Source organism: Chinchilla lanigera, unplaced genomic scaffold (genome assembly GCF_000276665.1).
Source record: "Chinchilla lanigera isolate Chin_1 unplaced genomic scaffold, ChiLan1.0 scaffold00109, whole genome shotgun sequence".
NCBI classification, from domain to species: Eukaryota; Metazoa; Chordata; class Mammalia; order Rodentia; family Chinchillidae; genus Chinchilla; species Chinchilla lanigera.
Genome location: NW_004955510.1, coordinates 5,884,712 through 5,910,832, shown reverse-complemented (window position 1 = coordinate 5,910,832; position 26,121 = coordinate 5,884,712). Strand labels below are relative to the sequence as shown.

The window sequence follows — 26,121 nt, the reverse complement described above, 5'->3', positions numbered from 1 at the left end:
ATAAAAACCAATAGATACCAATAATGGAATTGCTTTAAGATTTATTCATAAATAAGTGCATGACACTATATAAAGTAGACTCCTTTCCTAGCATGGTGTTATGGTTGATACACTGTGTCAACTTGGGGAGTCTAGCGGTTTGGCTAAGTGACTCAGCACTTCTGCATCTTGGGGTGAAAAGAACCTGCATTTACCCTTCTGGGATGCTGTTTATTGTGTTAATTTGAGAAGTTTAGAAGGTTAACTATGTAACCCAGAATGTCCAGGGTGCTTACTTTGTATTCATCCTGAGCCTGTGCAAGAGGCAGGCATGCAGAGGGTGTGGGTGTAGAGGGCGACCCCCATCTCCCCAGAGCGGGTAGACTGCATAAAAAGAAGGAATTGAGGAAGGACTGGCTGCTGGTTCTTCGGAGGAACGCCAGTCTTCGCCTTCAGCTTGGTCGTCTCCTGGCTTCTGGTGCAGGCTGTTGGGCTTCCACCTGGGACTTTTCAGCCTTCTAGTGTTGGCTCTCCCGCCTTCATCGTAGATTCTTCAGCATTCCATGGCAGACCCATCAGCCTTTTGATACGGACTTGCAGGGACACTGCAGTGAGCTCCAGGCCCGGGGCTGGGCTCTTCAATCTCCAGCATGCAGACACCCTCTGCACGCTTCCTCATCCAAATCTGTAGCTGACCATTGTAAGCCAAACTTGTAATTTCTTGTACATTTATTTATCTTGTATTATTTCTGTTCCTCTAGTAAACCCTGAATGATACACACGGGAAGAGTAGAGAGGGCCTCAGAGCAGAGGTCATTAGAGTAAGGGCCAGAAGAGACAGGCAGAGGTGACTGGCCAAAGGGCAGGCCATCTCATAAGATCACAGGTAACCAAGATATTTAACTGTATTTAAAGCATGTAACAGACCTAAAGCAGAGACCAGACGCAAACAGATATAAGATTGACTGAAATCTCATAGGAACTGTACCGCCAAAGATGAAAGTCCGCTGACTCAGTTGGGCTGCAAATTTTTTTTTTTTTTTTGGTTTTTCTCTGGTACCGGGAACCGAACTCACGACCTTGTGCTTGCCAGGTAGGTGCTTTTGCCGCTGAGCTAAATCCCCAGCCCCTGGGCTGCAAATTTTTAATCACTAAGGCAATTTCTGGAAACCAGACCTCCACATTAATGGGAAGAGGGTTGCCAAAGCTGTTTGGTCCCAGAAAGACCACCTTCAACCAAGAACATCTCACAAGTGGCCACGAAGGCAAGATCATGAGCCAGGCACACCATAAACAGGAGAGACCTTCCCAGACACAAAGTTCAGCGCTATAAGACAACCTAACCATTTTCGATCTTTCTGCTGCAGAGCAGCATCTACTGAGATTCTCTCCAAATTCTCCTTCCTGTAAATGAGAGTACATGTAGTATTTAACCTCCTTCTTCTTCATCACTGAATTCTGGATGGTCACTGATAATTTTTCTCTGAGCCACACACATGGGACCATGAAGAGGCAAATCTGGATGGAAGGTGAGGGCTGTTCAATTGCTAGAAGTCCTGGATTTGTACTCAGGTGTGCTAAGTGGATGAAATTCCAGGGTCCTCTGAGGAGGAACTGAATGCTTTATTACAACGTCAGCAATTTTAGGCTTCAAGTAAAAAGAGTATGTGCTGTTACACAGACAGGTGTGGTGCCCTGTAACTCATCTATCAGTTATTTTTCTCTCCTTTACCTTGTGGACAACAGAGGAGTGTGAACACACAGGCAGTGCACACACTCCAGCTGTTGGCATGAACCCTCCCCTTCTCCGTGACTGAAGGACACACAGCCAGAGCCTCGGCACAGATAAGTGATGACCTAATCCAACAGCTTCAGCTCCCTTCCCCTTGCCAATGTTGGTTCATAGAGGGCTTGTGTCTAGATGTCCCCCCAAAACCTCATATAGTCTGAGATGGGGTTTTTTCAGAGGTTGCTGGATTGAGAGTGTATAAATAATTCATGGTGCAAAGCAGGATTAAGGATGCTAAGATTAAGGATGGGTGACTACTGTATCAGTCTACTGACTGGTTTAGCACCCCTGTAATCCTGGTACTTTGGATACAATATAAGTGACAACGAGGATTGTCTTGTCCCTTGTTACTTTGTTACCTTCTGCCTGCCATGGACTATTTCTCCTCTGTGATGTGTGTCTGTCATGCCACTGTGCCTTGGAGCCAGCCGATGATGGACTGAAACCTCTACAAACTGTGAGCCAAATAAACCTTTCCTCCTTTCACTTTGGCTGTTGGGTATGTTTTCTCAGCCACAAAAGAGAAGTAACTAAGACAGCATGTAATTAATTATGGCCAACAAATTCAAGGGAGTCTGCTGTGGGGTTCCACAGAGGCTTCCTCATCACTTTAAAAAGCCACATAGGAACGCCATCCCTCTTCCTCCACGGCAGGCTAATTCTCAGTCGTCAAGCCTGCAGGCAATGCCTGCACCTGAGCTGCCACACTGTGGCTGTGAAGTGAGCTAACCCATGGCTGGACTGGCATATGGAGGCTGACACTGCTGAGCCCAGAGAGAACCCAGATGCTGGTGAGGCACAGAGGGAGATCTCTGCAGCCACCTCCCTGTGGACTTTTCATTCCATGATAATACAATTTCCTTATTCTTCTGATCCATTAAGTTGGTTTCTGTTGTTGTTACTTATTGTTGAAAACAATCTAATTAATAGAAAAGATAAAATCTGTCCCAGACTCTTCTAATTGCCCAAACTTTGTCTATCTCTCCCCTCTACCTAGCTAACCAAACCGATTTTGTTCAAGGGAACAACGTGTCTAGGCCAAGATAATGGATATAGATTAGCCAATGGTAACTGCCCTGTCCCCTTGTTTTATAGTAGCCTTTGCAATTAGAAATGGTCAAATGTCTCAGCTGGATGCCAAATTTGACAGGATGCAGTTTCTGGGAAAGGTGGGTTTTCCTGATACTGAGTAAGATCCAACTGAGAGGGATCCTGACCCTTTCCTCCATTTTGCCAGCCTCAAATGCAGATAAGAGCAGCCATTCAGTAACCAAAAGGCAAATGCCAAAAAAATCACAGAGATGTAACCTTAACACTGCTCAGTTACTGAATAAACACCAATACACCCTACCTGTTAGAAACAATTCTCTCCTTCTTTATTTATTTTTTATTTATTTTTTTTTTTTTTGCGGTACCGGGGATTGAACTCACGACCTTGCACTTGCCAAGCAGGCTCTTATGCCACTGAGCTATATCCCCATTCTCTCCTTAAGTCACTGGTACTTGGGTAATCAGCTAAAATCCACTTCTAAAATTTACGACCAAGTCCAAAAAAGTGAGAACTAAATATCACAGCCTTTTTTTTTATTCAAACCCAAGTAACTTTATCTGACTATAAATAACAAATCGATATCAGAACATTTGATGTTCAAAACCTTTCTGTTTATATCTAGGATACATGTTATTCTGTTTTATCATACAAAAACCAAGTGCAGAGAAGCTTATTTTCCTGAGATTATTCAACATAAAGCTAGAGCTAACGCCAAAAGGTATTTCCATAAACACTATGCTATAATCCTTCCTACTTACCACTAAGAAATCACCCCTTTTCTACTCTGGTATTGGTTTTCTTTAAGAGTAATTTTTTGTATGTGTGTTATATTAAGCAAACATCAAGATGATTTTTTGGGGAAAGGAAATATAATAAATTTGGTCTTTTTCAGAGAAATTTAATTTTACTAAGATTTTTTGCTTATACCTGATAAATAATTACCAAAAAATTCTATCTGGTAGAATTTTATTATGGAACAACTTGGATTGGGGTAGAAAATGAGAAGTTTGTACCATACTATGTGTGATCAAGGCAGATTAAATATTTTTGTTTGTTAAGACAGAAATTACCTTGGGAGTGAAGTAGTAAATATAAATGATGCTATTAATTTAACTGCTCATCTTCACAACTATGACAGCTTTGGCTACTGCTGATTAACCAGGCATGTAATATGTTAAAAGTGCTGTATTACACAATTTGATGTTTCACAGATAAAAGTTGCTTTTGCAAGAAGGCTCTTTTTCTGAGTATGGTAATAATAAAGCCAATGTTATACCTAAGGCAAAATACCAAGATCCTACAGATTTCCTTCTGTGCTCATGCTTTAAAAGGAAAATATAAAAAGCTGTATGCCCTTAAGCATATTTCTTCCTGTGGGTAGATGTTAATACATAATGTTGTGAACAACACGTATCTTTGTGAACAATAGATATTGTGAACAATACATTATGAAAGCAAAGTGTCAAGTTAAAAACTTAATTACATTGTTGATAAATTCTATCTAAAGACCTTTTGAAAGTAGTACTTTCTCCAGTTTAAAATATTACCCTAATTAAATCATTCAGGAAAAACTGAAGTGCAAACACAGTCCACCTGATCTTGAGAGTCATCACAATGAATTCCTGTTTTTGAGTTCCAACTCATAAACACATAGTAGTAAAATCACCATGCTAGTGATAAGTAAGCTTTCAGTACTCTGTGAATCCATCTCAATATTCTGCACAAAACAAGTACCATGTTTCCAGAATCTTTTCCTAATAATGAAATTATTTATACTTATTTCTTGTTGTATTTTTCTTTCTTTCTTTCTATCTATCTATCTATCTATCTATCTATTTATTTATTTTTGGAGACAGGGACTTGCTGTGTAGGTCAGACTGGCCTCAAACTCTCGATGATTCTTCTGCCTCAGCCTTCCGAGTGCTGGGATTACAGGCATGTGACACCACACCTGGCTATGTGTTTTATATTCAGTACTTTTATCTTAGTGAATCCTCAGGAGCCCTGATGCTGTATACCACGAGGCCTATGTGATAGCAGAGAAAACAGGTTATGAGAGGCTGACGTTTATAAAATATTTGAAAATGTTCTATTATAATCAAGTTCAAGAACCATTTAGCATGTTTGTGCTTTGCCCCTTTACTTACAAACTGGGCCAGTATGCAGCACCTAACTGTTCAGAAAAGGCCAGCAACTGAAAGAACAGATGAAAACATGGGTGCTTTTTATATACAGACTTACTAATATGAACATGATTTACCTTGGACATGAGAAATGATGAACAGATAGGCTCCCAATAATCTGATGTAAATACAGGGCTGAGTCATTGTTCAATTTTAATGTTCCATGCACTGTCACTGTGGATAACTGTTATTCCACAAATTCAAACTTTACTCAGCGAGATTTTCTTGTTGAGGTCACAATCACTTGACAATGACTCCACCTCCTACTGCTTCCTCTTGACTCCTGCAAGATAGAAATATTAATAAGGCAATGAACATAACTAACTGGATTTTGGAAAGTCTTCAAAGACTAAAAGAGGAAAGAAAACAAATGCCCAACCCAAGCACACCTTTAAATGAAATGAAATGAAATACATTTTTAAAGATCAAAGCTATTTTTGTTAAAAACAAAAGCAAGGCTCTGTAATTCCAACACTTAATTTAGTAACGGGTTACAACCTTTCCTGATCTCAGATAGCAACAAATAAAACAACAGTAATATACTAATAATCTCAACAGGCAGTGCAGTGTCACGTATCAGTATCCAAGCTACTTAACACGCTGAGGCAGGAGAATTGCCTGAGTATAGAAGTTGAATGCCAGCCTGGGTGCACAGCAATATCATCACTCCAAAGACAGACAGACACCCGCCACACACACACACACACACACACACACACCAAAAAAAAAGGAAGGAAAGGAAAGAGAATCCCTTCAAAAGTCTTTTTCTAGCTGCTCTAAAATAAATAAGTTATTTTCTTACTATCAAAAATGCCCAGCTGGGTGTGGTGGCACACACCTGCAATCCCTGCACTCAGGAGGCTGAGGCAGGAGGATCACTGCAAGTTTGAGACCAGCCTGGGCTACAAAGTGAGCTCAAGACCAGCCTGAACTGCATCTGAGACCCTGTCCCCCCACAAAAAAAAAAAAGTGTCCCTTAATATAGTTAGAATAAAATAGGAAAAGGTTTAATTTAAAATGTAAGTTATTAGCTGGACATGGTGACATACCTGTAATCCCAGCATTAGGATGAAGATTCCAAGTTTGGGCCCAGCCTAGGCAATTTACTGAGACCCTGTCTATCTACAGTACAGGTAGACAAACAAACAGATTGATCTGGGGACTACAGCTCACTGGTGGTATACTCCATGTGATTCCTAATACCACTATAAAGTTATCAGTATTCATTCAAATCCTAGTGGATATAATAGAAATACCTTGAATACTTCTAACAATTTTCCGATAGAAAAGCAACCTAGAAAACTATACATATTTAAATAAGTAGCATACATCATTATCAAGGAAAAGATAAAAAGAAATGGTCTTAAGTAAAATCAGTTTCCTAAAACTGCTAACCTGATTTAATTGGGATAAAACTGAGCTTTTAATATGGAAGACATGAAACAGAGGTCTCCCATTAAGGTTTGGCTATTATTAATACGGACAGGGACCATTAAAGGTCTCAAAGTAACAGGAAAAGAAGGCTAGTTGGCACCAAGATGGAGATAACTCTATTTTTCACCCACCCTAGTTTTTCAAGCAGTTGGTTTTTTTGCAGGGGTGGGGGTTCCGGTACCAGGAATCGAACTCACAACCTTGTGCTTGCCAGGCAGGTGCTGGGCCACTGAGCTAAACCCCCAGCCCCAAGCAACTGGTTTTATTGATCTCACCTGAACTAGCCCTGAATAGGTTTTGCTTCCATATGACACAATTACTTCCAGTGTGACTTCTAAAACAAACCTAAGCTTCGTAGCCAAGAGCTTTTCACTTTATTAGCTCTCCAACAGTATTTACAGTTTAGAGGTGAACACTGTTTACAGAGAGGTATCATTTATAAGTGTACTTTATACATAAGGCTTAGCTCTAAAATCTTGGCAATTTCTTTCTTCCCTACTACAAGAAAAGTAAGTGGCTTCCCATCACCACTTAATGCTCAGAGGATGAGATGCAAAATCTACAATAATTCCAGAGTGAGGTCTGCAATCTGACTTTCCCGCATGCCTATGGAAAACTCGCCTCTTGCAATGACTCATTTGTGATTCTAAGGATGCTTGTTCCAGGTCTGGAATTCAAGGGGTGTTTCCAGTGTTCCCAGCCCCAACCTCTCCCCCTTTCTAGTTCCCCATTGCATACCTCCTCCAGGCACACCCTCCACCTGCAAGCCCAGTGCAAGGCCTCCTCCCCACTCCAGGCCTGCTCCTCCTGCTCCTGCCACACAGTCCTGTGCAGGGCAGCTCCTCTCCCCAGCCTCCCTCCCTCTCTGGGCTCCCTGCTACTTCCACTCCACATAGTCCCGCCCTCCCTCACCACCCACAGCTGAGGGTGACTACTCAGTCTCTGCTTCAAGGAGCTCACGGTCTGGGGTGGAAGAACGGATTCCGCCTACTCACTGTCTTTTGGTGTCCCTGTTCCTTCATCCATTTATTTACAGTTAATGTCTGGGTTTGGCTCTCACTAGCGTTACCAAGGCATCTTACAGAGCAGGCCAAGAGACTAAGTGCGTGCCATACCCACAGCCCCTTTCAGAGAACTGTCTCTGTGTGATTCCTTCTTGAAAGAAGTACAAATGCTGGATCTGCCTAAGTACCAGAATCTCTCTGGATGACTTTCCCACCTTTACAGCCAGAATATATTTGTTAGCCTACAGTTCTTTTGAAAACTAGGTGAGATGTGCCAATCTCACTAGATGTAACAATCAACTCTATGTGCCAATTCCACAGTAAATTCATTGCTAATATTAACCTACCTTATAAGAAAAGTACATTTTAATTTTAGAGGTGAGGAAGCAGGCAAGTAGACTTTAAGGAACTTATCAAAGACCACAATGCTAGTAATAGGGCTATAACTCAAAAGAAGTCTGATTCCTGACTCTTAACAGCTAACTTACACTGTCCTGCAGGTAATTTACATATGTGATATGATATGACACAAAACATACATGACAAAGTACTTAAGAGTGTGTGGTACAGAGTGTGTACTCAGTACAAGCTCCCTCTTCTCAAACTGTCACCTACTTGCCAATCTGGCACAGGGACAGCACCTGGAACAGCCATCAAATCTTAGCTTACTACAGATCCACATTTACAACTGCTATGACACAAGCACAATCCTTCCAAGCACTCACAGAAACATGCTGCTATAATAAAGAGGGAAGCACCTCACTTGATCCCATCTGGTGAGGCCTCTAAAGAGAAAAATGACAAAGGACACCAAAACCACTCCCCTTGAGACACACCTGAAAGAACCAGGACCTCTAGGGTAAAAAGGAGCAAAAAGGGAGCAAAGTTCCACAAGCATCTTTGACAAGGATGCCAAAGACAGAAAAGGAGCCTAGACTGATTAAATGATATAGGGTAGGTCTTTTCCAATGCTCAAGTCCTTTGTGAACAATGCTCTTGCCATTTAATATTAATTTATTCCCTAATCATTAAATGCTTACTTTATGCGTGTTTTTTTTTATCAGATAACAAGAATATAGTGATGACATACCCAGTCCTCATGAAATTCATAATCATTAAATGAGACAATTAAGAGATACTGACATGGAACGAGACGATACAAACAAAACATAACTTGTGGTAAGTGTGAAGAAAGAAAAGTGCTAGTCCTGGAGGGAGCTGTTTCACTCTCAATGGAGCGCGAGGGGACAATGCTGAGAAGTGACATTTAAGTCAGCCAGGCAGAGAATGGGTTGGGCTGGGGGAGTTCCAGGCATAGAAAACAGCCTGTGCAAAGATCTTGAAGCAGAGAAAAGCAAAGCAAGAAGGAGATCCTGAAATGTTAAGAACAAGGGATAGTGTGGAGGAATCTGACCACTGCCACCCTGCTCTTAGCAGAGGCCACTGTAGCTAATCCCTTCCCCCACTATGCTTTCACACTGGCTGCAGATGCTTTTCATGGGTCGATAAGGCCCAGTAAGCACAGCTATACCCTGTAATTCCTCATCATTGCTCAGCCCTGCTCTTGACAAACAGCACGCAACTCCTTGTACGTCCTCAAGCCCGGTCCTGGACAAAGAGCCACAACTCCATTGCACTGAATTCCCCCAGCCCTCAAAGTCCCACTGAGATTTTTTCCTTCCACATCCCCCCTTTTTATGCTCATGACCCTATAAAGACCTTACAGTCTGTATAAAAGTAGCCAGTCTGATCTCTAATGCCAGAGCAGTCCCTCAAGTTTGTTCTGAAATAAACCTGTCCCGTTGAGCTCCTACTCTTGCTTCTTTTCCTTTTTGTCCTAAATAGTGTGGTGGCAGATGAGGCTGAAGGGACAGAAGAGACAAGGACAAGGTCCTAGGCAAGATCCTAGAAGGGTTGTGTGTTTAAACCTCAGTAGGGTGGGAGGCAATCATCTGGTTCCTATGTAATGGACAGGACTATGCAGGCAAGAGCAAGGCCAGTAAGAAGAGAGTGGCAGGGGGTAGGGGGGTGGTCAAAGAACCCCCCTACATTTCTGGAAATGAGCAATTACTAAAATGAGAGGACATGGGTTTTCAAAAGGTGGAAGAGGAGGGATCAAGGGTTCAAATTTGGGTATCTGAGATTACTCAAAGGAAGTAATCTACTAATAGGCTTTTGGTTCTAACATTAAAAGAAATACCTGGGGCTAAAGATATAAATCTGTTATAGCAACAGCATAGAGTATTCAAAGGTAAGGCTCTGATGACATGGCCTTCAAGAAAAGGCTCCAGAAACACCATTCAGTTAAAAATCACATTAATCAGGGATTTAGCATCACATGTGACAATTGTGTGACAATTCATGGATAAAATAAGTTTGTAGTTCAGATCCACCATGCTCAATATTATTGCCGTTTATATTAACACAGCTGGGAAATAAACCATCATTCAAGCGATTGGTGTTTTGTTTTGTTTTCACAAAAAAAAAAAATTTGTTTTTTCACTAAAACCAAACAAAACAAACAAAAACATCATTGTGGTGACCTACAACAGGTCCACAGATGCTTTGACTCGACCTTCAAAAGGTGGTGGTAAGTCCTTCCCTGACTGGGCATTGGGCTCAGCAGCTCACTTCTAACAAATAAAACAGTATAGGAACAATAGAGCAACTTCAACCTCTGCGCCTAGGTAATGAAAGGCACTCTGCTTCCTCCTTGCTCTCTTCACCCTCTACCTCAATGGAGGCCAGCTGCCACGCCAGGCCAGGAATACACTCCTGTGCCCCACTAGAGGGGGTTGTGTGGCAAGGAGCTACACCACCTGGGAAGTGGCTCCTTCGTCCAGGCGGCTAGCAGGTGACTATGGCGTGGAAGACCTTACCCAAGTTCCTCAGCCAGAATCACCCTGCCCTGGAAGATTTTGACACAGAGAAAAAGTATGTAATAATAAATGTCAACTATTTTAAGCTGTTAAGCTTTGGAGTAGTTGGTACGGCATCAATATGTAACTAATAAAATCATTATGAGAAACTTGCTGAAATAATAAAAGCCTAATCACCATACATTATTACAGAGTCAACCAAGACACGAGTCTCAAAAGCAGTCAGGTCAGGGGACACCAGAGAAATGACAGCAACTGACAGGCTTGTTTCAGTGAAGTGGCCAAGAGCATGCTTTGTTTTTAAATTGTCTCAATAGGACTCATTTCTGAGGGGAAAAAAATTTGCCTTGATTCTATGCTATGCATTGCTACATCTGTCCCTTTAAACTATGGATTCCAAAAATGACATCAGTGTTGTTTCTGAGGTAAAGGCACTTTTACTATCATATCCTGGGGAGCAATTTGAAAGAGTAAATGTAATGTCAGTCTGCTGGGTTTCAAATAATAGTGGCAGGATTTATTTGCTGTGTGTGTATGGGGAAGTTACTCAAGCTAAGCCTCAGTTTCCTTAGCCCCCAAATGGGATATTACCAACCCGGACAAGTTAGTGTCTCACATCTCAGTACTACACAGTCAATAAATAATTGATGTCAATTGTTACTGTTGTGATTGTCACTATTAACCAAACACTAAGGACTTCTGTTTATCTGTCCCATCATATTAACTATCATGATATAACAAAACGTTAACCTGTTTTGAAACTGAGTATTTAAAAATTCTAACACATCTGGAGAATAAAACATGAACATTTAAACTCTTACAGTGATTCATCATAATTTTATATTAAATGAAAATATCTAATCTTGCAAAGCCAAGACCACAAGGAATTGTAGACATTTGAAGCACTACATTAGCAAAATGGTAAAATGATGCAGAGATTTACAGTTATTAGGCAATTAAACTAAACAGGCATCTAAATAAATTTTCTTTGCTGTAACCACAGATTGGTGCAGTTTCTTCTTTAGGAAAGTAACAGCAAGAAGGCTGAATTAACAGTTCAGGCCAATGTTTTTTAAAAGCCCAAAACAAAACAGGGAAAGCCTGAAGTCAGCTGAAAAAGCAACTAAAGTCATTCTTTCCTCTTCCCGTTAAGCCCCTCACCCTGAATTTTACTTTCTAGTAGAAAGGTCTGGGAAGTTCCAACGAGCTGGCCAGCTGCCAAGTCCACAGACTGGCCAGGAGCAACCCCCCTTCCAGGGGTCCCTCCCTCTCCGGCAGCTCCAGGCAGCTCCAGGCGCCGGGCCTGACGAGCTCTCTGAGGAAGAATCGTGGCTGCAGACTTTCTGGCTCCACAGCCATTGTTTGCATGCTGGGTTCCTTATCCAGAGCCTGGATTAGCATAAGAATATTGTCTTTTCCCTTAACAAGCAACTCATCTATTTCTTCCCAGACTTTCAAGCCCCACCCCTTCAATTTTTACAGTAACAAACACTATAACTGCAGCGACTCTACCACTGTTTTTTTTTAAGTATCTGTGTAAACAACCAATCTCACTCAAACCCAAAACACACACCGTGGAGAAATCACTTAAAGAGTTGTGTGAGCGTTAACTGAGGCAATACACAGGATCTCACAAAGTTGGCTGTGTCAGTCTGCACTGTGAAGTCCTGCTGGGGTGAGGCCTTCACAGGGTCTGACAGTAACACCAGTCCTGAGCCAGGAGAAGAGTTTGGTTCTAAACTAAGCCAGGGATGGGGCAGTTGTGCTTTATAAAGTCATTCCTGACTGCCCTGTCTTTCCCATTCCTCATCTTCAAAGTATCTCTTCTAACACCACTTGAAACTGCTTCTTCTCCATTCTTCACCTCTCCTGCGCTCAATTTACTCATGTAAAAAAAGCCACACATTTAACTTTGAGTTTTCATTTAAACCTTCACTTTCTTCGGGCCCAAGATACTACTCTCCCCAGCATTAGTACAGATTCTTCCAGGACCAGAGGGGCGAGCCCAACTAGTAGAGGCATCAGATACAGTTGATATGTTTGTAGTTTCATGAGGCTTACCAATGGGCCTCGACCTTAGATGCACAAGAAATGTTTCCTGCTTTCCACAAAGTACTTTTATGTGTACTAAACAAAAAATAAAACAAAACAAAAAATAAAACCTCACAAATATTTAGAACTAGACTACACCACACACCAATCACTGGCACATCTGTGCTCAGAAGGAATTCTTAGTGCCTGCCAAATGTTAATTTAAGAGGTCTGGGTGTTACTCTTGTGGAATAAGCAGAAATAACAAAAACAGTAGCAAGAAAAAGACAACTCATACAGACACACAAATACACACACAAGGGAAGTGAATGAGTGGCTGTAGAAATGCCTACATGGGAAGAACATCTGAACACCCTTCGATGGGAGGTGAGGCCTGGGAAATGGCAAACAATGCAGTCAGTGTTTCAGCATAATGTGGAAGTGAAGACCTCAGGGTCTGGCATAAGACAGATCTGGGTCTTCTGTGGGGATTAATGAAAGAAATTGGTATCATATTTCATGGTATCTGTTTAATTATGCTAGCACCCTATCATCTTTGTCACTCTCATAATGCACCCATTAGTTCTATATGCATTATTCCATCTGTATGACCTGCACAGTAAGTAAAACTACTTGTTTTACAGAGAAAAGACAGATTTGAGTAGTGAAAGGACCATGGCGAATTTCATGTACTATAGCTGATCACCAGAAGGACAAAGGACACAGAGTCTTCTGACACGAAGTGCAGTGTTTGGTACAGTATACTATGACTGCATAGATCCAATGGCAAACAGGAAACAATCTCTTATTGAGCCATTCATCTTCCTAACTCTGTAAGGAAAAAGTGAGGCTAGGCAAAGTAAAGAAACTTGCCCAAGTTTTTACCCAACCAGTAAATGTCAGGTTCACCACTGATGAAGCCTAACTTCTACTCTTTACTGCACAGAAAAGAGCCAGTAGGAAAGGAAGAGGAAAATGAGGAAGGACAGTATCCACGACTATACCCCAGACTCACTGGAGCAAGGAAATGTCTCTCACCAGCTGGTTCCCTCAAGGCTGTGCCAACTGGGCAACCTGGAAAAACTGGAGGCAGCAAGAACACTCCCTGCTTTCTGATCTCATTTGTTGTTCTGGTCAGGCACACCTGACTGACACCCTCCCCAACTGGTAGCACAGGTGACTGGTTCCCCAGAAGCAGCCCCAAGGCAGTCCTTCAGCCAGCTGCAGGCCTGTCCTCAAGGTCCAAGCCTCTGAGGGGCTGGGGACAGCGCTACAGGCACTAGCTACAGAACCATGAATCCCATGTTCCTTAGCTCTTTCAACTCCTCATACCCACGCTGTCAGCTCTTTGTATCAAATTCTCTGCTGAAATAACCATCACGGCTTGGCTGTCCTGCAAGTCAGCAGGGCCAAGAGACAGACCAGCTATACCACCTCAGGCCTGCTTTCCACCAAGGAGGACTGGCAACAACTCTAAGGCTTGCTTCGGTCCAGGCATGTTCAAAGTGCTTCAGATATGCTGGTTCTTAGGGGGTTCTTTCAGACTTAGCACACCTCATTTTTTCTCACCACAAATAATTTTAGACTGTCAAAGTGAGAAAGCTGTGCAAAATTGGCTAGACTTTCTAAAAACTACATGACCTATCAAAATGGAAAGAGTAGCAAACTTGTCTATCAAAACAGATTGCTTATATTCTCAAGTAACACATTTAATCAAAGACTTTAAGATTAACATAAAAATTAAACCCTTATTTAACTCAGGAAAACAAAACAAAATATCTGTACTTTTATGATCAACATGAGAGAAAAGTCCACCTCCTCCTAAGCAGATCTAGCAACAGGTGGGTGGCTTGTGGGCTGGAAGAGTATCTGCAATGTCTGGGATCAAGAGTGATCCAAGACAATGTGCAGGGACAACCCATCAAAACCAGTTCACCCAGATGCCAAGAGTGCCCTCCTCTTGGCTGAGGAGCACTGGTTCCTCACTACGGCGCTGGCCTAGTCCTCTGAGCTTTCTTCAAAGCTCCAGCTCTCCCAGTAGCAGGGTGTTCAGCCTTAAAGAAGAAAACTGATCTTCTTCAGAGTAATGTCCGCCTGCAGCTTTCTTCATCAGCTGACTGTGCTCCCTGAAGGCTTGTACAATGAAGTGATGTAAAAATCAATTGCTTCTCTTCACTTTTTTCTTTTTTTCTTTTCACTTTTTTGTATGTTTACAACTTTTTACAAATTCAGAGTACACACTTCCCCCAAGCTCTCAGAATACAGGCTCAGTTGTAGGCTAAGCCAATCCACATTCTTGGCCCTCTGTGCCACAGGAGCAGTTTGGGGGTGAGCTGGACTCCCGCTGGGCCTGCACGGACAAAGTCACCCTTTGAGTGTGAATAAGGACACAGCACTCTCAGAAGCTACTGGCAGCTAGGTAGACCCAAAGGGGAACCTCGGGGTAGCACTGGCAGAAGGAAGAAGCCAGATCCCCAGACCTGGCCAGAGCCTGAATCACTTAGGACTTTTTAGTAAATCCTGCATTTTAGGTCATCAAGTCAGTTTTATCGTGAAACCTAAAGACCTTCCAGCTGATATGAGGATTAAAAGGAAAGGCACACCTCAGTATTTAGGTTAGATTAGCATAAAATTAGTAAATCTGACTAAAATAAAATGCTTCCTAATACATATGTAAAGAAAACATATGTTTTGTTTTGTTTTTTTTTAAAGAGTAAAAGAAGGATAACATAGTAATAGGGGGGCCTACCGAATTACAAAGTGGTAGGAAATTATCAGTGGTTGTTGTTTTACATATTGTTATCTACAAGATAGTTTCTCAGGAAAACAAACAGACAGATAGTAGTGAGTTACAGACAAAAGTGGTAGGAGATTATCAACGGTTGTTGTGCTATACTTTGGTATCTTCAAAGTGGTTTCTAAAGAAAATAAATAGAGCTATACATGAGTGACCAACTGAATATTCATTGACTATTCTCAATGGTTGTTGTAGGAAACACATAGTAATAAACATACATCCATTTACGGAACAGCATAGGAACAATACAAACATTACAGAGTTATGGACAGAATAGTAAGAAAATATCAATGGCTGCTGTAATACATGGTGGTATCTTCAGAGTGGTTTCTCAGGAAGACAGAGATACGCAAGAAAGATCTAACAAGTAGTTACAGCCTAAGGGTTGTGAAAAACAGCATATTACCTCCTCACCAGTGACTCCTTTCACTGAGATGTGACAGCTGGAAGGAAGGCCAGGATTAAAAAGAAGGACCGAGAGACTTACATCTGTGTCTCGCAACAGGCTGTTTTCTTTTCGTCTATAGTCATGATCACCTGGGGCTCCTCCATGGAGATGACAGTCTGGCCAGAGGGAGAAGGCAGAGTATGCCCTGGGCTCCCTCATTCCTGTTGAACTAACTGGTAGGTGGGTTCTGAGCTCCCGAGCCTCCGCTTCAGAGGGCAGACTGATCTCCAGTGGTCACCTTTGCATTCAGGGCATGGCCCAGGGGGCTTCTTAGGGCAGTTCCTCTTGAGGTGGCCTGGTTTTTAACTGTGGTAGCAGATGAATGTAGTCATCGAGTTCTACTTGGGGCCCTGAGAATCAGACTTAGGGTCTGTTTCTCTTAGTGCTACAGTAAAAGCAGCTGCTTTTTCTCAGTCTCTTTGTTTTCTCTCCTTGGCCTCCTCCTCATCACAGCTATAGAATACTGAGGAGGCAATTCTTACTAACATCTCAAGTGAGCCATCTGGGGCAAAAGCCATTTTTTGTAGCTTTTTCTCTCTAGCCTCCCAGCACACTGGGTCCCTGCAACCACTTAGTGTCCTTTCCCCAGTCGTCAGCACAGGCAGCAGGAAGCTCGGTGCAGACCTCTCCGGAGCTCCATGCGGTCCTTCACCACAGCCTGTACTGTCAGGGAAGAATGGCTTCCAGGAGGTCTCCCCAGATACTGGGCAAGGTCCTCCTGGTTTCCAGCTACTGAACAGCTCTCGTGACCCCAGTCAACTAGACCTCTGAGTCTTCGGGAGTAGTCTGTATTCTCATGTTCTCTGAGTCCTTGTTCAGCAACTGCTCCTCCACTGACCCGGGACCTTTCTGGTTCTCAATGGCAGGGGTAAGAGCAACCCGTTGTGTGGCATGTATTCCCAGGGGTTTCTTCATGTTGGGATGATTCACGCATGTCCCCGGGCAGGCCTCCGCGGCCAGTGCATGGCAGGCCAACTGTGTCATTGCTTCTCTGTGCCATGATGGTTCTCAATTGCGTGGCAGTGGCTGGCCTGAGGGCCGGTGTGCACCAGCACACGCCGCCATGCAGCTTCCCAGGCCCAGGCGGCCCGCCTCCCGGGTGCCTGCATGGCTAAGGCGCAGCCCAAAGGCCCAAGCAAATTATTTTAAGACGATTTAAATAGTAAAAAAAAAAAAAGTGATTTAATGTTATAAGCCACTGTATAATTTATTCCTCCTGATAGTTCTCTCATTTCCCAAATTTGCTAGGCCCTTGGTTTTTCCCTCCTTGCTGACAGCCTCTTCATTTCTCTAGTTCCCTAGGCCTAAAATCTCAGTCACTTTTAGCTGGCACAGTGTCACACACCTGCGATGCCAGCATTCAGGAGGCTGAGGCAGGAGAATGGCAAGTTCAAGTTGCCCAGCCTGGGCAACTTAGTGAAAGATCCTGTCTCAAAATTAAAAACAAAACAAAACCTTTTTAAAAATCTTCGTCATTTTTTACCATTCCCTACCTCCTCCTTATATCCATATCCTATCTGTTATCAAATCTATTGGCTGTGCTTCCCAAATCTATCCAGAACCCATGCACTCCTCATTAATGTCACTACCATCTGGTAAGTCACTCATATCCTTTGCCTGTATGTCTGAAACCACTTCCTAACCTACCTCCCCTTCCATCCTTCCCCACCATATATTCTCAACACAGCAACCAGAGTGGGCCTAATGAGAGGCATTGTAAACCACATCCCTTCCAAAGGGGAGATGCACTCAGGGCAAAGCTCATATGCACAGAAGTCCCCTGGACTTTGCTGGTTCTACCCAGCTACACACTGCCCGCTGCAGAGTCAGCACATCTGCAGCACCCACTGCCCAGCTGTGTCACATTCTTTTTTTTTTTTCACTTTTTTTTTTTTTTTTTTTTTTTTTGGTACTGGGAATCAAACCCAAGGCCTCACGCTTGCCAGGAAGGCACTGTGCTACTGAGCTACATCCCCGGCACCTTGTATCACATTCTTCCTGGACAACCAGAAGGGCCTCTACTGAGCTTATTCAAAGCCCCTTTCTTATTTCTAGCACCCTGCTCAGCTGATTTAAATTGTCACTGCAGCACTCCATTTCCTAACCCTGCATTGTTGTTTAGTCTCCGCACAGAGCACACTCTAATTCCATGTACCACTCACTCTATCATGTGTACTGTTTGCCATGTGCTCCAGAAAGGGGAGGGGCTGTTTTGTTCACTCGGATACCTGTGGCACCTAAATAGTGCCTGGCATACAGTTGGTACCAAGGAAATGACTTCACAGGGCAGAAGGAATTAAATGTTATGCTAGTTCCTTTTATCGTAGACACACTAGACTTTCCCAAAAGAGGAGAGCAGGGATAAGTGATCCCATTTCCTTATCTCAGCACAACTGAAAAGATACAAAAACCATACTACTTCCTTTTACTCACTTCCAGCCCGGACTTGTATCAAGATCCAGGGAGGAAAAATTTCCACTTTGGGTTTGAGATACAAATTAAGAGGCCTTTAGGCATAACTTCCTCGATCTACAATACTGCTTAAGACAAACAATGGCTTGGGTTTTATTTTTACAGTTACACCACAATAAATAATTCTGGAAATAATCACAGGAAAAAGCAAGTGAGCAAGCAAACCCTGTCCTATCTTTAGTGCAAACCCTGTGGTCTGGCTAAGGAACTTCAGAGCACTAGCTGGAGGAAAGGGTGAAGATGGCCCAGACATGTAAACCTTTAGTTTCCAAATGCCCTGTGCAAGAGCAGAAGGTGTGAGGCTCGGACCTTTAACAATGCTTCCCTGCCAAGCATGACCCCCATCTACAGGAAACTACAACCTCACAAGACTGCAGGGCTGACAACAAATATCCTCAAGATTACCAATTCCTGCTGCACAGAACGTGAAGCCTAGCACTTATTCCCTGTGTGTGAAACATTTACAGTTCATCTTCTCACCGCTGTGCCAGCAGATCAAGTCAGGTCATGATGTCCAGGATGTTTTCAGTAAAGGTTTTAGGGCATTTACTTGTCCTTATTTCCTTTTAGTATTTTTAAATTCTTTCTGATTTTTTCTAAGATACTTAAACACTTATTACCTTGCCTTTTTATTTTAAAGAAAGGACTGTGAGTAGCACATAAGAGCACTGTTTTGCACATTATTAAACTTTCCATGGATGAATGAGAACAACATCCTTCTATATGTATGGCACAGTAATCTTTTTCAGACAGTTTTGTGAGGTAGATCTGTGGCGGATACTCACAGCTCTTCATAACTTATCTTCAATGCTAACAGTGTGGCTATCTCACAATTGTCTTTAACCAGTCTCTTCTTGATGGCATAACAGGTCAATTCCCATATACTGATAGTATAGGCAATGCTACAATAATTAAACTTAAATAGATGTTTTTGTTCTGGTTTTCTATGCAGACAAATCCACAGGAAAGATTCCAAGAAGTGGGATTCTGGGATTTTTTTTGAGGGGGGTGCCTTTTTGAGACAGGGTTTCACTATTCAGTTCAGGCTGACCTTGAACTCACTTTGTAGCCCAGGATAGCCTCGAACTCACAGCAATCCTCCTGCCTCAGCCTCCTGATTACTGGGATTGCATGTATATGCCACCATGCCCAGTACCTAATGTCTTTTTTGGGTTCAGAATCAGGCACTGTAATTAACAGTGGCAATGGGAAGCAGAGATAGCAAGAGGCACAGAGACAAAGGGGCTGGGGACAGTAACACCCCCTTCCAGGTTAATCCCCCACTGACCTACTTCCTCCAGTCAGGCCAAACCTCCTAACACCACACTCTCTAATCACCCTCCAAAAATTCCACCACTTAAAACGTGAGTCTGTGAGAGTATATTTTTAATTCAAACCATAATAAGCACATTATGTGTCAAATGGTTTAATATCAGGTATGTGATCTGCTCCTAAATTAATTCTAAATTTAGTGATGACCCCTTTCACCTTAATGAAGTTTCCTTCTAGTCTAAGTATGCTGACCTAGAGTTTTTATCATTTCATCAAGTGCTTTTTCTCCATCTAGTGACAGGATCACCAGGTTTTTCTCTTAGGATGTATGAGATGAATTCACCATAACCCAAAAGAAGAGCACTATGTAGTACTTTGATTGAAAAGTAAGCTGCCTCTGGAGGTCATCACACATAGCCACAAATCCTTTCATACTTTCTCTAGAGAGCTGTGCTCGGGTTAGATGGGTCTGTCCCAGCCACAATTCATGCTGAGATTTCGTCTGTGACTAAAAGTGTTGAGAAGTGGTGGGACTTAAGTCCCACTAACTTACAAGGGACCAACTTACATGGGACCAACTGAGTCTGTTACAAGGCTGTACCTTCTGTCATAGGATGCTACTGTCTGAATCGAAGATGTCCCCCAAAGCACCTATGCTAACAGCCTGGTGCTCAACATAGCAGCGTTCAGAGGTGGGGCTCCTGGAAGTGGCTGGGTCATGGGGCTCTGATTGCAACACTGATGGAATCACCATCGGATGGTGTTCCTCAACAGTGGTGACAACTTACAGGAGGTGGGCCTGGTGGAGGAAGCAAGTAACGGGGGCATGGTTGGCAGGGTGTATCTTGTCCCCGGGTCTGTGTGTGTCTCTCCCTACCTCCTGTCTACCATGAAGTGAGAGCTTGAACCCTTCCACAATGCCACGCCTTGCCAAAAACCTAAAAGCAAATGAATCAGCCAACCATGGTCCAAAACCTCTTAGACCATAAGGAGCCCAAATCAGTCTTTTCTCAATATTTTGTCCATGATGGGAATCTCACTAATACAAAGATCCTGTAGGTAACACAGGTGCTGAGAGTTGGCTGTTAGGAAGTCAGCCCACCACCTCCCCTCACAGGAGCAAGAAGTTTTCATTTATTGAGTGGTGGGTTTTGGGTTTTATTTCCTTCCTCTCCCCTACTCTTCTAACAAAGGACGCATCATAAAATGTACTTATTTACCCAATATATATTTATTGTTTGTACACTGTAGAGATTTCCTAAAGACAAGATACCACTTCTGAAATGACCTGGGGCAACTGTTATGGATTTCAGGTAAGGAAAGGAACATGAACCTAAGGTTCTACTATAGAGATGAGTTACATAGGAACCACAGTCATGGGTGTCTACCATATGCCAGGTAGTGTTCTGGATGTAATCATGAAAATGTCTCGAAGCTGCTCAGTCAGGTATCTGCTGACCAACCAGATGTGGCTACTGAGCACCTAACAGTGACCAGTGCACGTGGCTAGTGAGAACCAATGGACAGGATAGTTCAGGAAGCTTCCACATACTGCTATCTGAGTAGCATGCTGGTCATCTTTACAAGCAGGTGTGAAAGCAGATCTAAGGCACAGAAGTTCATAGTGGACTTCTGAAAGTCCTCTAGTACCAAAGGAGGTGCTATTCAAACCCAAAGCCACAGGAAAGCAAGACAAACACTAGGATAAGGAAGTCAGGGAAGCCTCTGAAGTTGCTGACATCAAAGCTCAAGCCTGGAAAACGGGCAGATTTCAACCCAGGAGAATTCAAGGGAGGCATCCAGACTTCAAAACCAGAAGCCAACAGAGGGATAAAGGACCACAGCAAAGATACAAACCAGAGCAGATGGTGAGGCTGAAAAGCAGCATAATAAATAGCTATATATATGGCTTATCTTACCATTTTTGATTTTCTTAAGATATAACGTGGAAAAGATGATGAAGAACAGGTAGGAATTAAGTCATGAGACTCCTCAAAGTAGCCTGAACTGTATTTGGTAGGTAATAAGAAATCACCCCAGGTTTCTGAGCAAAGAAGTTCAGGATGGTTTAGGAAGATGGCTGTTGAAGCACAACATAAGATGAAAGGAAGAGGGGTGGAGAAGAGAATCTGAAGTATAATTATAACAGCTCAAGAAAAAAGTAACCAGCCTGAGAGGCAATGGCAATGAAAAACTGGAAGAACAAGATTACAGAGGTAGACCTTGACAGGATTTAGCAACTTCTAGATCTGAGAGAAAGCAGAAATGCAGATGCCATGGGTAGTTCACAAGTTTACATCTTAGGTTGCTGGAAAGATTACAGAACATCAGGAGACACAGGTGAAAAAAGCAGCAGCTTTTGAAACTACGAACAGCTCCAAACTAGGCTGGAGGGATGAACAAAGGCACCTCTACTGTTCCAAAACTGTAGACACAGCAGAAAGATGATAAAGTAAAAGGATGTATGTGTTTCAGAGCTAGAAAACAAGAATGGGTATAAAAGGAGGTGGAAGAAAAATTAATGTCAAAAGCAAAAATTAATATATAACAAAAAAAGTAGAGTTACTCTATAAAACCAAATGCCAGTCTCTGAAAATACCTATGAAACATACAAGTCAATGGGATGTGTCCTCATGGGATCAGAAGGGGCATTATGAGACTCTACAATCATGACCCCAAAGAAACCTTTTCTCTTTGTATGTGGTATTTTGCTACAGTAATGGAAAACAAATTAATACAGATGCCACTAGCAATCTTGGGGCATGCGCTCCCCACTATATCCTATGCAGCTACAACTTCACAAACAATATTAAGCTAGAAGAAACTTGGAGAGGAATCACATAGGTACATCAGAAGCACTTCCGCCAATCTTAATTTAAGAAAAACTGTAATGGTATCTTAAAAACTTAGGTTATAAGAAGGCAATATGAATGGAAGAGCATGGGGATAAACTCTGCTTTGCTTTGCTTTCTGGAGCAGTAGAGTAAATGAACAGCCTGGCTGATGTGAATCCTAGGTTTCTCTATAGGAAGCTAGAGTGTGCCACTACATTTCCAATGGTGCCCCAGGAGACTAAAGATACCACTCATCTTTTGTATAAACCAGGCTTGCTGCATGAAAGCCCTCAAAAGGCTGCTACACCTTGCAGATGTTGGCAGACCCACAGACCTCCCAGGCCAGACTGCAGGTGAACTTGCTCTTGGACATGCCTGGAAACACAGAGGATTCCTCCCCAGCTCAGTTAGTGGACAACAGTCTGTGTGCTCCTGACTGCCAGTGCCAATCGACACCAAACAGCTACAAGTACTAGGTATGTGGGTAGCCCAAACCCCAGGAGTGGACATAAAACTCCTTCCAAGGGAACTTAGGAAGAGTAAACTTAAACCCAAAACTTCCTAAGAAAAACTAAGAGATCCGGTGACCCACAGGCTGCCAGTTTGGTGTGACCATGAAGAGAAAGGCTCTCAGGAAGTCAAGCTGCAGAGTAAGCTACCCTGATGTTCTGGTTCCACAGACTCAGACACCAGCAGCATCAGAGGTGGACTAGAACACCATGTGGGCCTTCTGGCCAGTCTCAACTAGACAGCTGCAGCTCAGAGCTAGACCTGCTGATGCAAAGACAGGTCTTTGGACCACTGTCAGAAAAGCAACTGAGATGGGTGTGGTTCTGCACACTTGTAATCCCAGCACCATGGGAGGCTGAGGCAGAAGGATCATAAATTCCAGCCCAGCCTGGGCAACTTAGCAAGATCCTCTTGCAAAATTAAAGGGCATGCTAATGACCCCTATGGGCATCAACATAAAACACTACTAGCAGTAATTACCAGGCAAAAGAAGAGGCATTCAGCTACAGCCTGACTTCTGGTGAGGACTCATCAGTGGCTGCAAAGCAGCTTCTGCTTCTGGTCCTTTCAAGCTGGAGCTGCAGGCCAGTGAATGAGACCATCACACTGTAGAGGGAGGAAGGCACGATGCCTTCCTATGAAGGCTAACTCCATCACCACTGCTCCTGTGGGGCAACTAACAAGGGAGGGCACAGAACAGGTGCTTACGCCATGTGAAGTCTGCCTTCCTGGCCTGCACCCCATCTGAGAGTGAAAGAGCCCCTCCCAACCTCACTGCGGATCAGTCACAGCCTCAGCACTGCAGCGGTGGTGGGGGCTACAGTCTATTCCCATGACCCTCCTGTTCAGGCACTGCTTTTCATGATTCCAATAGCCTCAACTCCAAAGGGTCAGAAATGGAGGGTTGAACAGGACATGAGGTGTCTGAGGGACCAGAGGCGGAGACCCCAGCAAACACATATGCCTGCCACTTCTCTCTATCCCTGCAGCTCTGTCTCGCAGGCCCACATACCATCTGATGTCCAGGGAGGGCAGAGGCACGGCTTGGTTTTGTTTCTCAGAGATGTTTCCAGAAGTAAAGAAGACAGCTCAGCATCTAGAGGCATAGCCACAGAAATGCTCGTGCACAGCAGGAGACAGTCAGGGACAAGTGTCCTTGGTGGAACAACACGGAATCCCAGGGGACCGAAGCCTGGTGCTCCAGTGCAAGGGCTCATCACACATGTGCTGGAACTTTACTCTCCCCTTTGTTCCCACTGTCCCCATGCTCTTCCTTCTGCTGCCTGCATTCTTTTCTCAGGTCTTCTTCTCCAAAGAATCCAAACTAAGAAGTAAGCAAGTCAGGATTCACACCAAAGCAGGCTGGCTCCACTGCCTGTGCTTCAAAACAGAGTATGCTGCTCCTTCAAAACAGTAAGAATGTAGTGCCATACATCCGGGACACTAACATCTGAAGCAATAATATACCACTATGCAGAGATATTTGTAATGTTGACAGAAAAGGTAAAACATCTGTGGCAAAACCTACTTATATCATGTAACACACAAGCACCCAAATATATGGATGATTCACTGAAAGAAAACACAGCAACCAAATTAGAGTAGTTTCCTGTGGCAAAGGGGAGAAGAATGGGCATATGTAGCAAGGGAAAGAAGAGATGCACTACATTAACTAAGGGTCTTACAGAAAACAAAGCAAGTTTTCTATATGAACCAAATTAAGATTTACTGCAGTTTCTTTTCTTTTTTTTTGAGACAGGGTCTCACTACACAGTTCAGGCTGGCCTTGAGCTCACTTTGTAGCCCAGGCTGGTCTCGGACTTGCAATGATCCTCCTGCCTCAGCCTCCAGAGTGCTGGGATTACAGGCGTGCACCACCATGCCCGGCATACTGCAGCTTCTGAACCACAGCTCAAACAAAGATGTGGCAAAGCCCTGTCACTAAGTGGAAAGGCTCCTTACTACTGGTCATAAGTAGGAGGTTATCCAAATAAATCTTTCCCATTAAAATATCTAAAAATTCACCTCCATGTCACCAGGAGTACATGCATTCAGCATGCTGTGGGGAAGTGTGACTACTGACATAGAAGTGATAGAGAACATCAAGAGACAGACTGACGGACAGGGAGCTAGGAGGGCTCTATGATATGCACAGTGAAATCTAACACCAGGCCTTACTACACTTACAGTGACAAGGAATTAGGAAGGAAATGATGCAGCAGAGAGTAGTGGGGCACACCTGTAATCCCAGCACTCTGGGAGGCCAAGGCAGGAATATCACATATCTGAATCCAGCCTGGGCAAATTGGCGATTTATCAGGACACTGTCTCAAAATAAAGCAAGGGCTGGCAGAGGTGGGCAGGAATAGCCCAGTATAAAGGCCCTGGGTTCAGTTGCCAGTACCACAAAAAAGAAAAAAGGAAGATGCTAAAAACATTCATGATACTTCATGGAGACAGAGTCAGCAGGACTCCTCTGTAACTGAGGGCAGGTCAGAGAAGATGAGGAATCAGATACTGTGCTGGGACTAAGCCTAGGTACCAAAGATGTCCACTAAGCCAAGGGGTAATGCTGAGTGTGGGGCACTCAGTTAACTAAGGGGTAAATAATGTGAAGGCCAAGGTGCTCATGTACTGAGGTATTTGCAGTTGCAAACAGCTGCAAATACAGGTCTGAAGCTTAGAAGAAATGTCACAGCTGAGACAGAGTTGAAAGAGAATGCTTTAGAAGTGATTGCTGAACTAATAAGAAAAAATAAAAACATTTCAAAGATAAAACCTTGGGGAAGACCACTGTTTAAGAGAAGCAGAAGAAAAAAACTTGTGAAAGAGTAAAGAAGTAGAATTTGAAAAACACAGGATCATGAAAAAGGAAAGGATTTCAAGTAAGAAAAATAATGACAAGTCTAGCAATCAAAGGATATGTGCCCAGGAAGCATCAAGAGTCACAGTATCTTCAGGAGAGCAAATCCACTGTTGGCAAGGTAGACAAGAGGACAAGTGGCAGCGGTGAGGAAGCAGACACAGTGATCCAGCCCTAGAATGCACAGGCTGCCTCCTGCATGGCCTGCAAAATGCCCATCCCTGACCAAGTCAACTTTTCACCTAGGAATTTGAGTGTCTCAATGGATTTTAAAACAATGAGCTTCATTCCCTGAAAATACTCTCTAGGAATGGCTTCTGAGTGTCAGGATGACCGAGTGGTCTAGGAATGGCTTTTTTCTCTCTATTTCTGGCTTACTGCAGCCCCTACTTCTTAAAGCTATGGTATTAGTCAGAAACAGCAATGCATACTTGTGTAATCTCAACATTCTGGGAGGGTGAGGTAGGAGGATTGAGCCTGTCCTGGGATACTCAGTGACTTAGCCAAGCCCATGTCTCAAAATTTAAAAAAAATTTTTTTTGTCTTTTTCTTGCTTTTACATTTTTAGATTTTTT

The 26,121-nt window shown here is 43.2% G+C and overlaps 1 protein-coding gene across 1 annotated transcript in view; it reads right to left on the bottom strand.

Annotated features, from left to right (window-relative positions):
• Bmpr1a (bone morphogenetic protein receptor, type IA) overlaps positions 1-26,121 on the bottom strand; it is a gene marked incomplete in the record, with an annotated part of 123,742 nt that overhangs the window by 25,480 nt on the left and 72,141 nt on the right. The window contains 1 exon segment of the mRNA XM_005407907.2: positions 5,080-5,285. Within this exon segment, the coding sequence (XP_005407964.1) occupies positions 5,080-5,146 (67 nt within the window).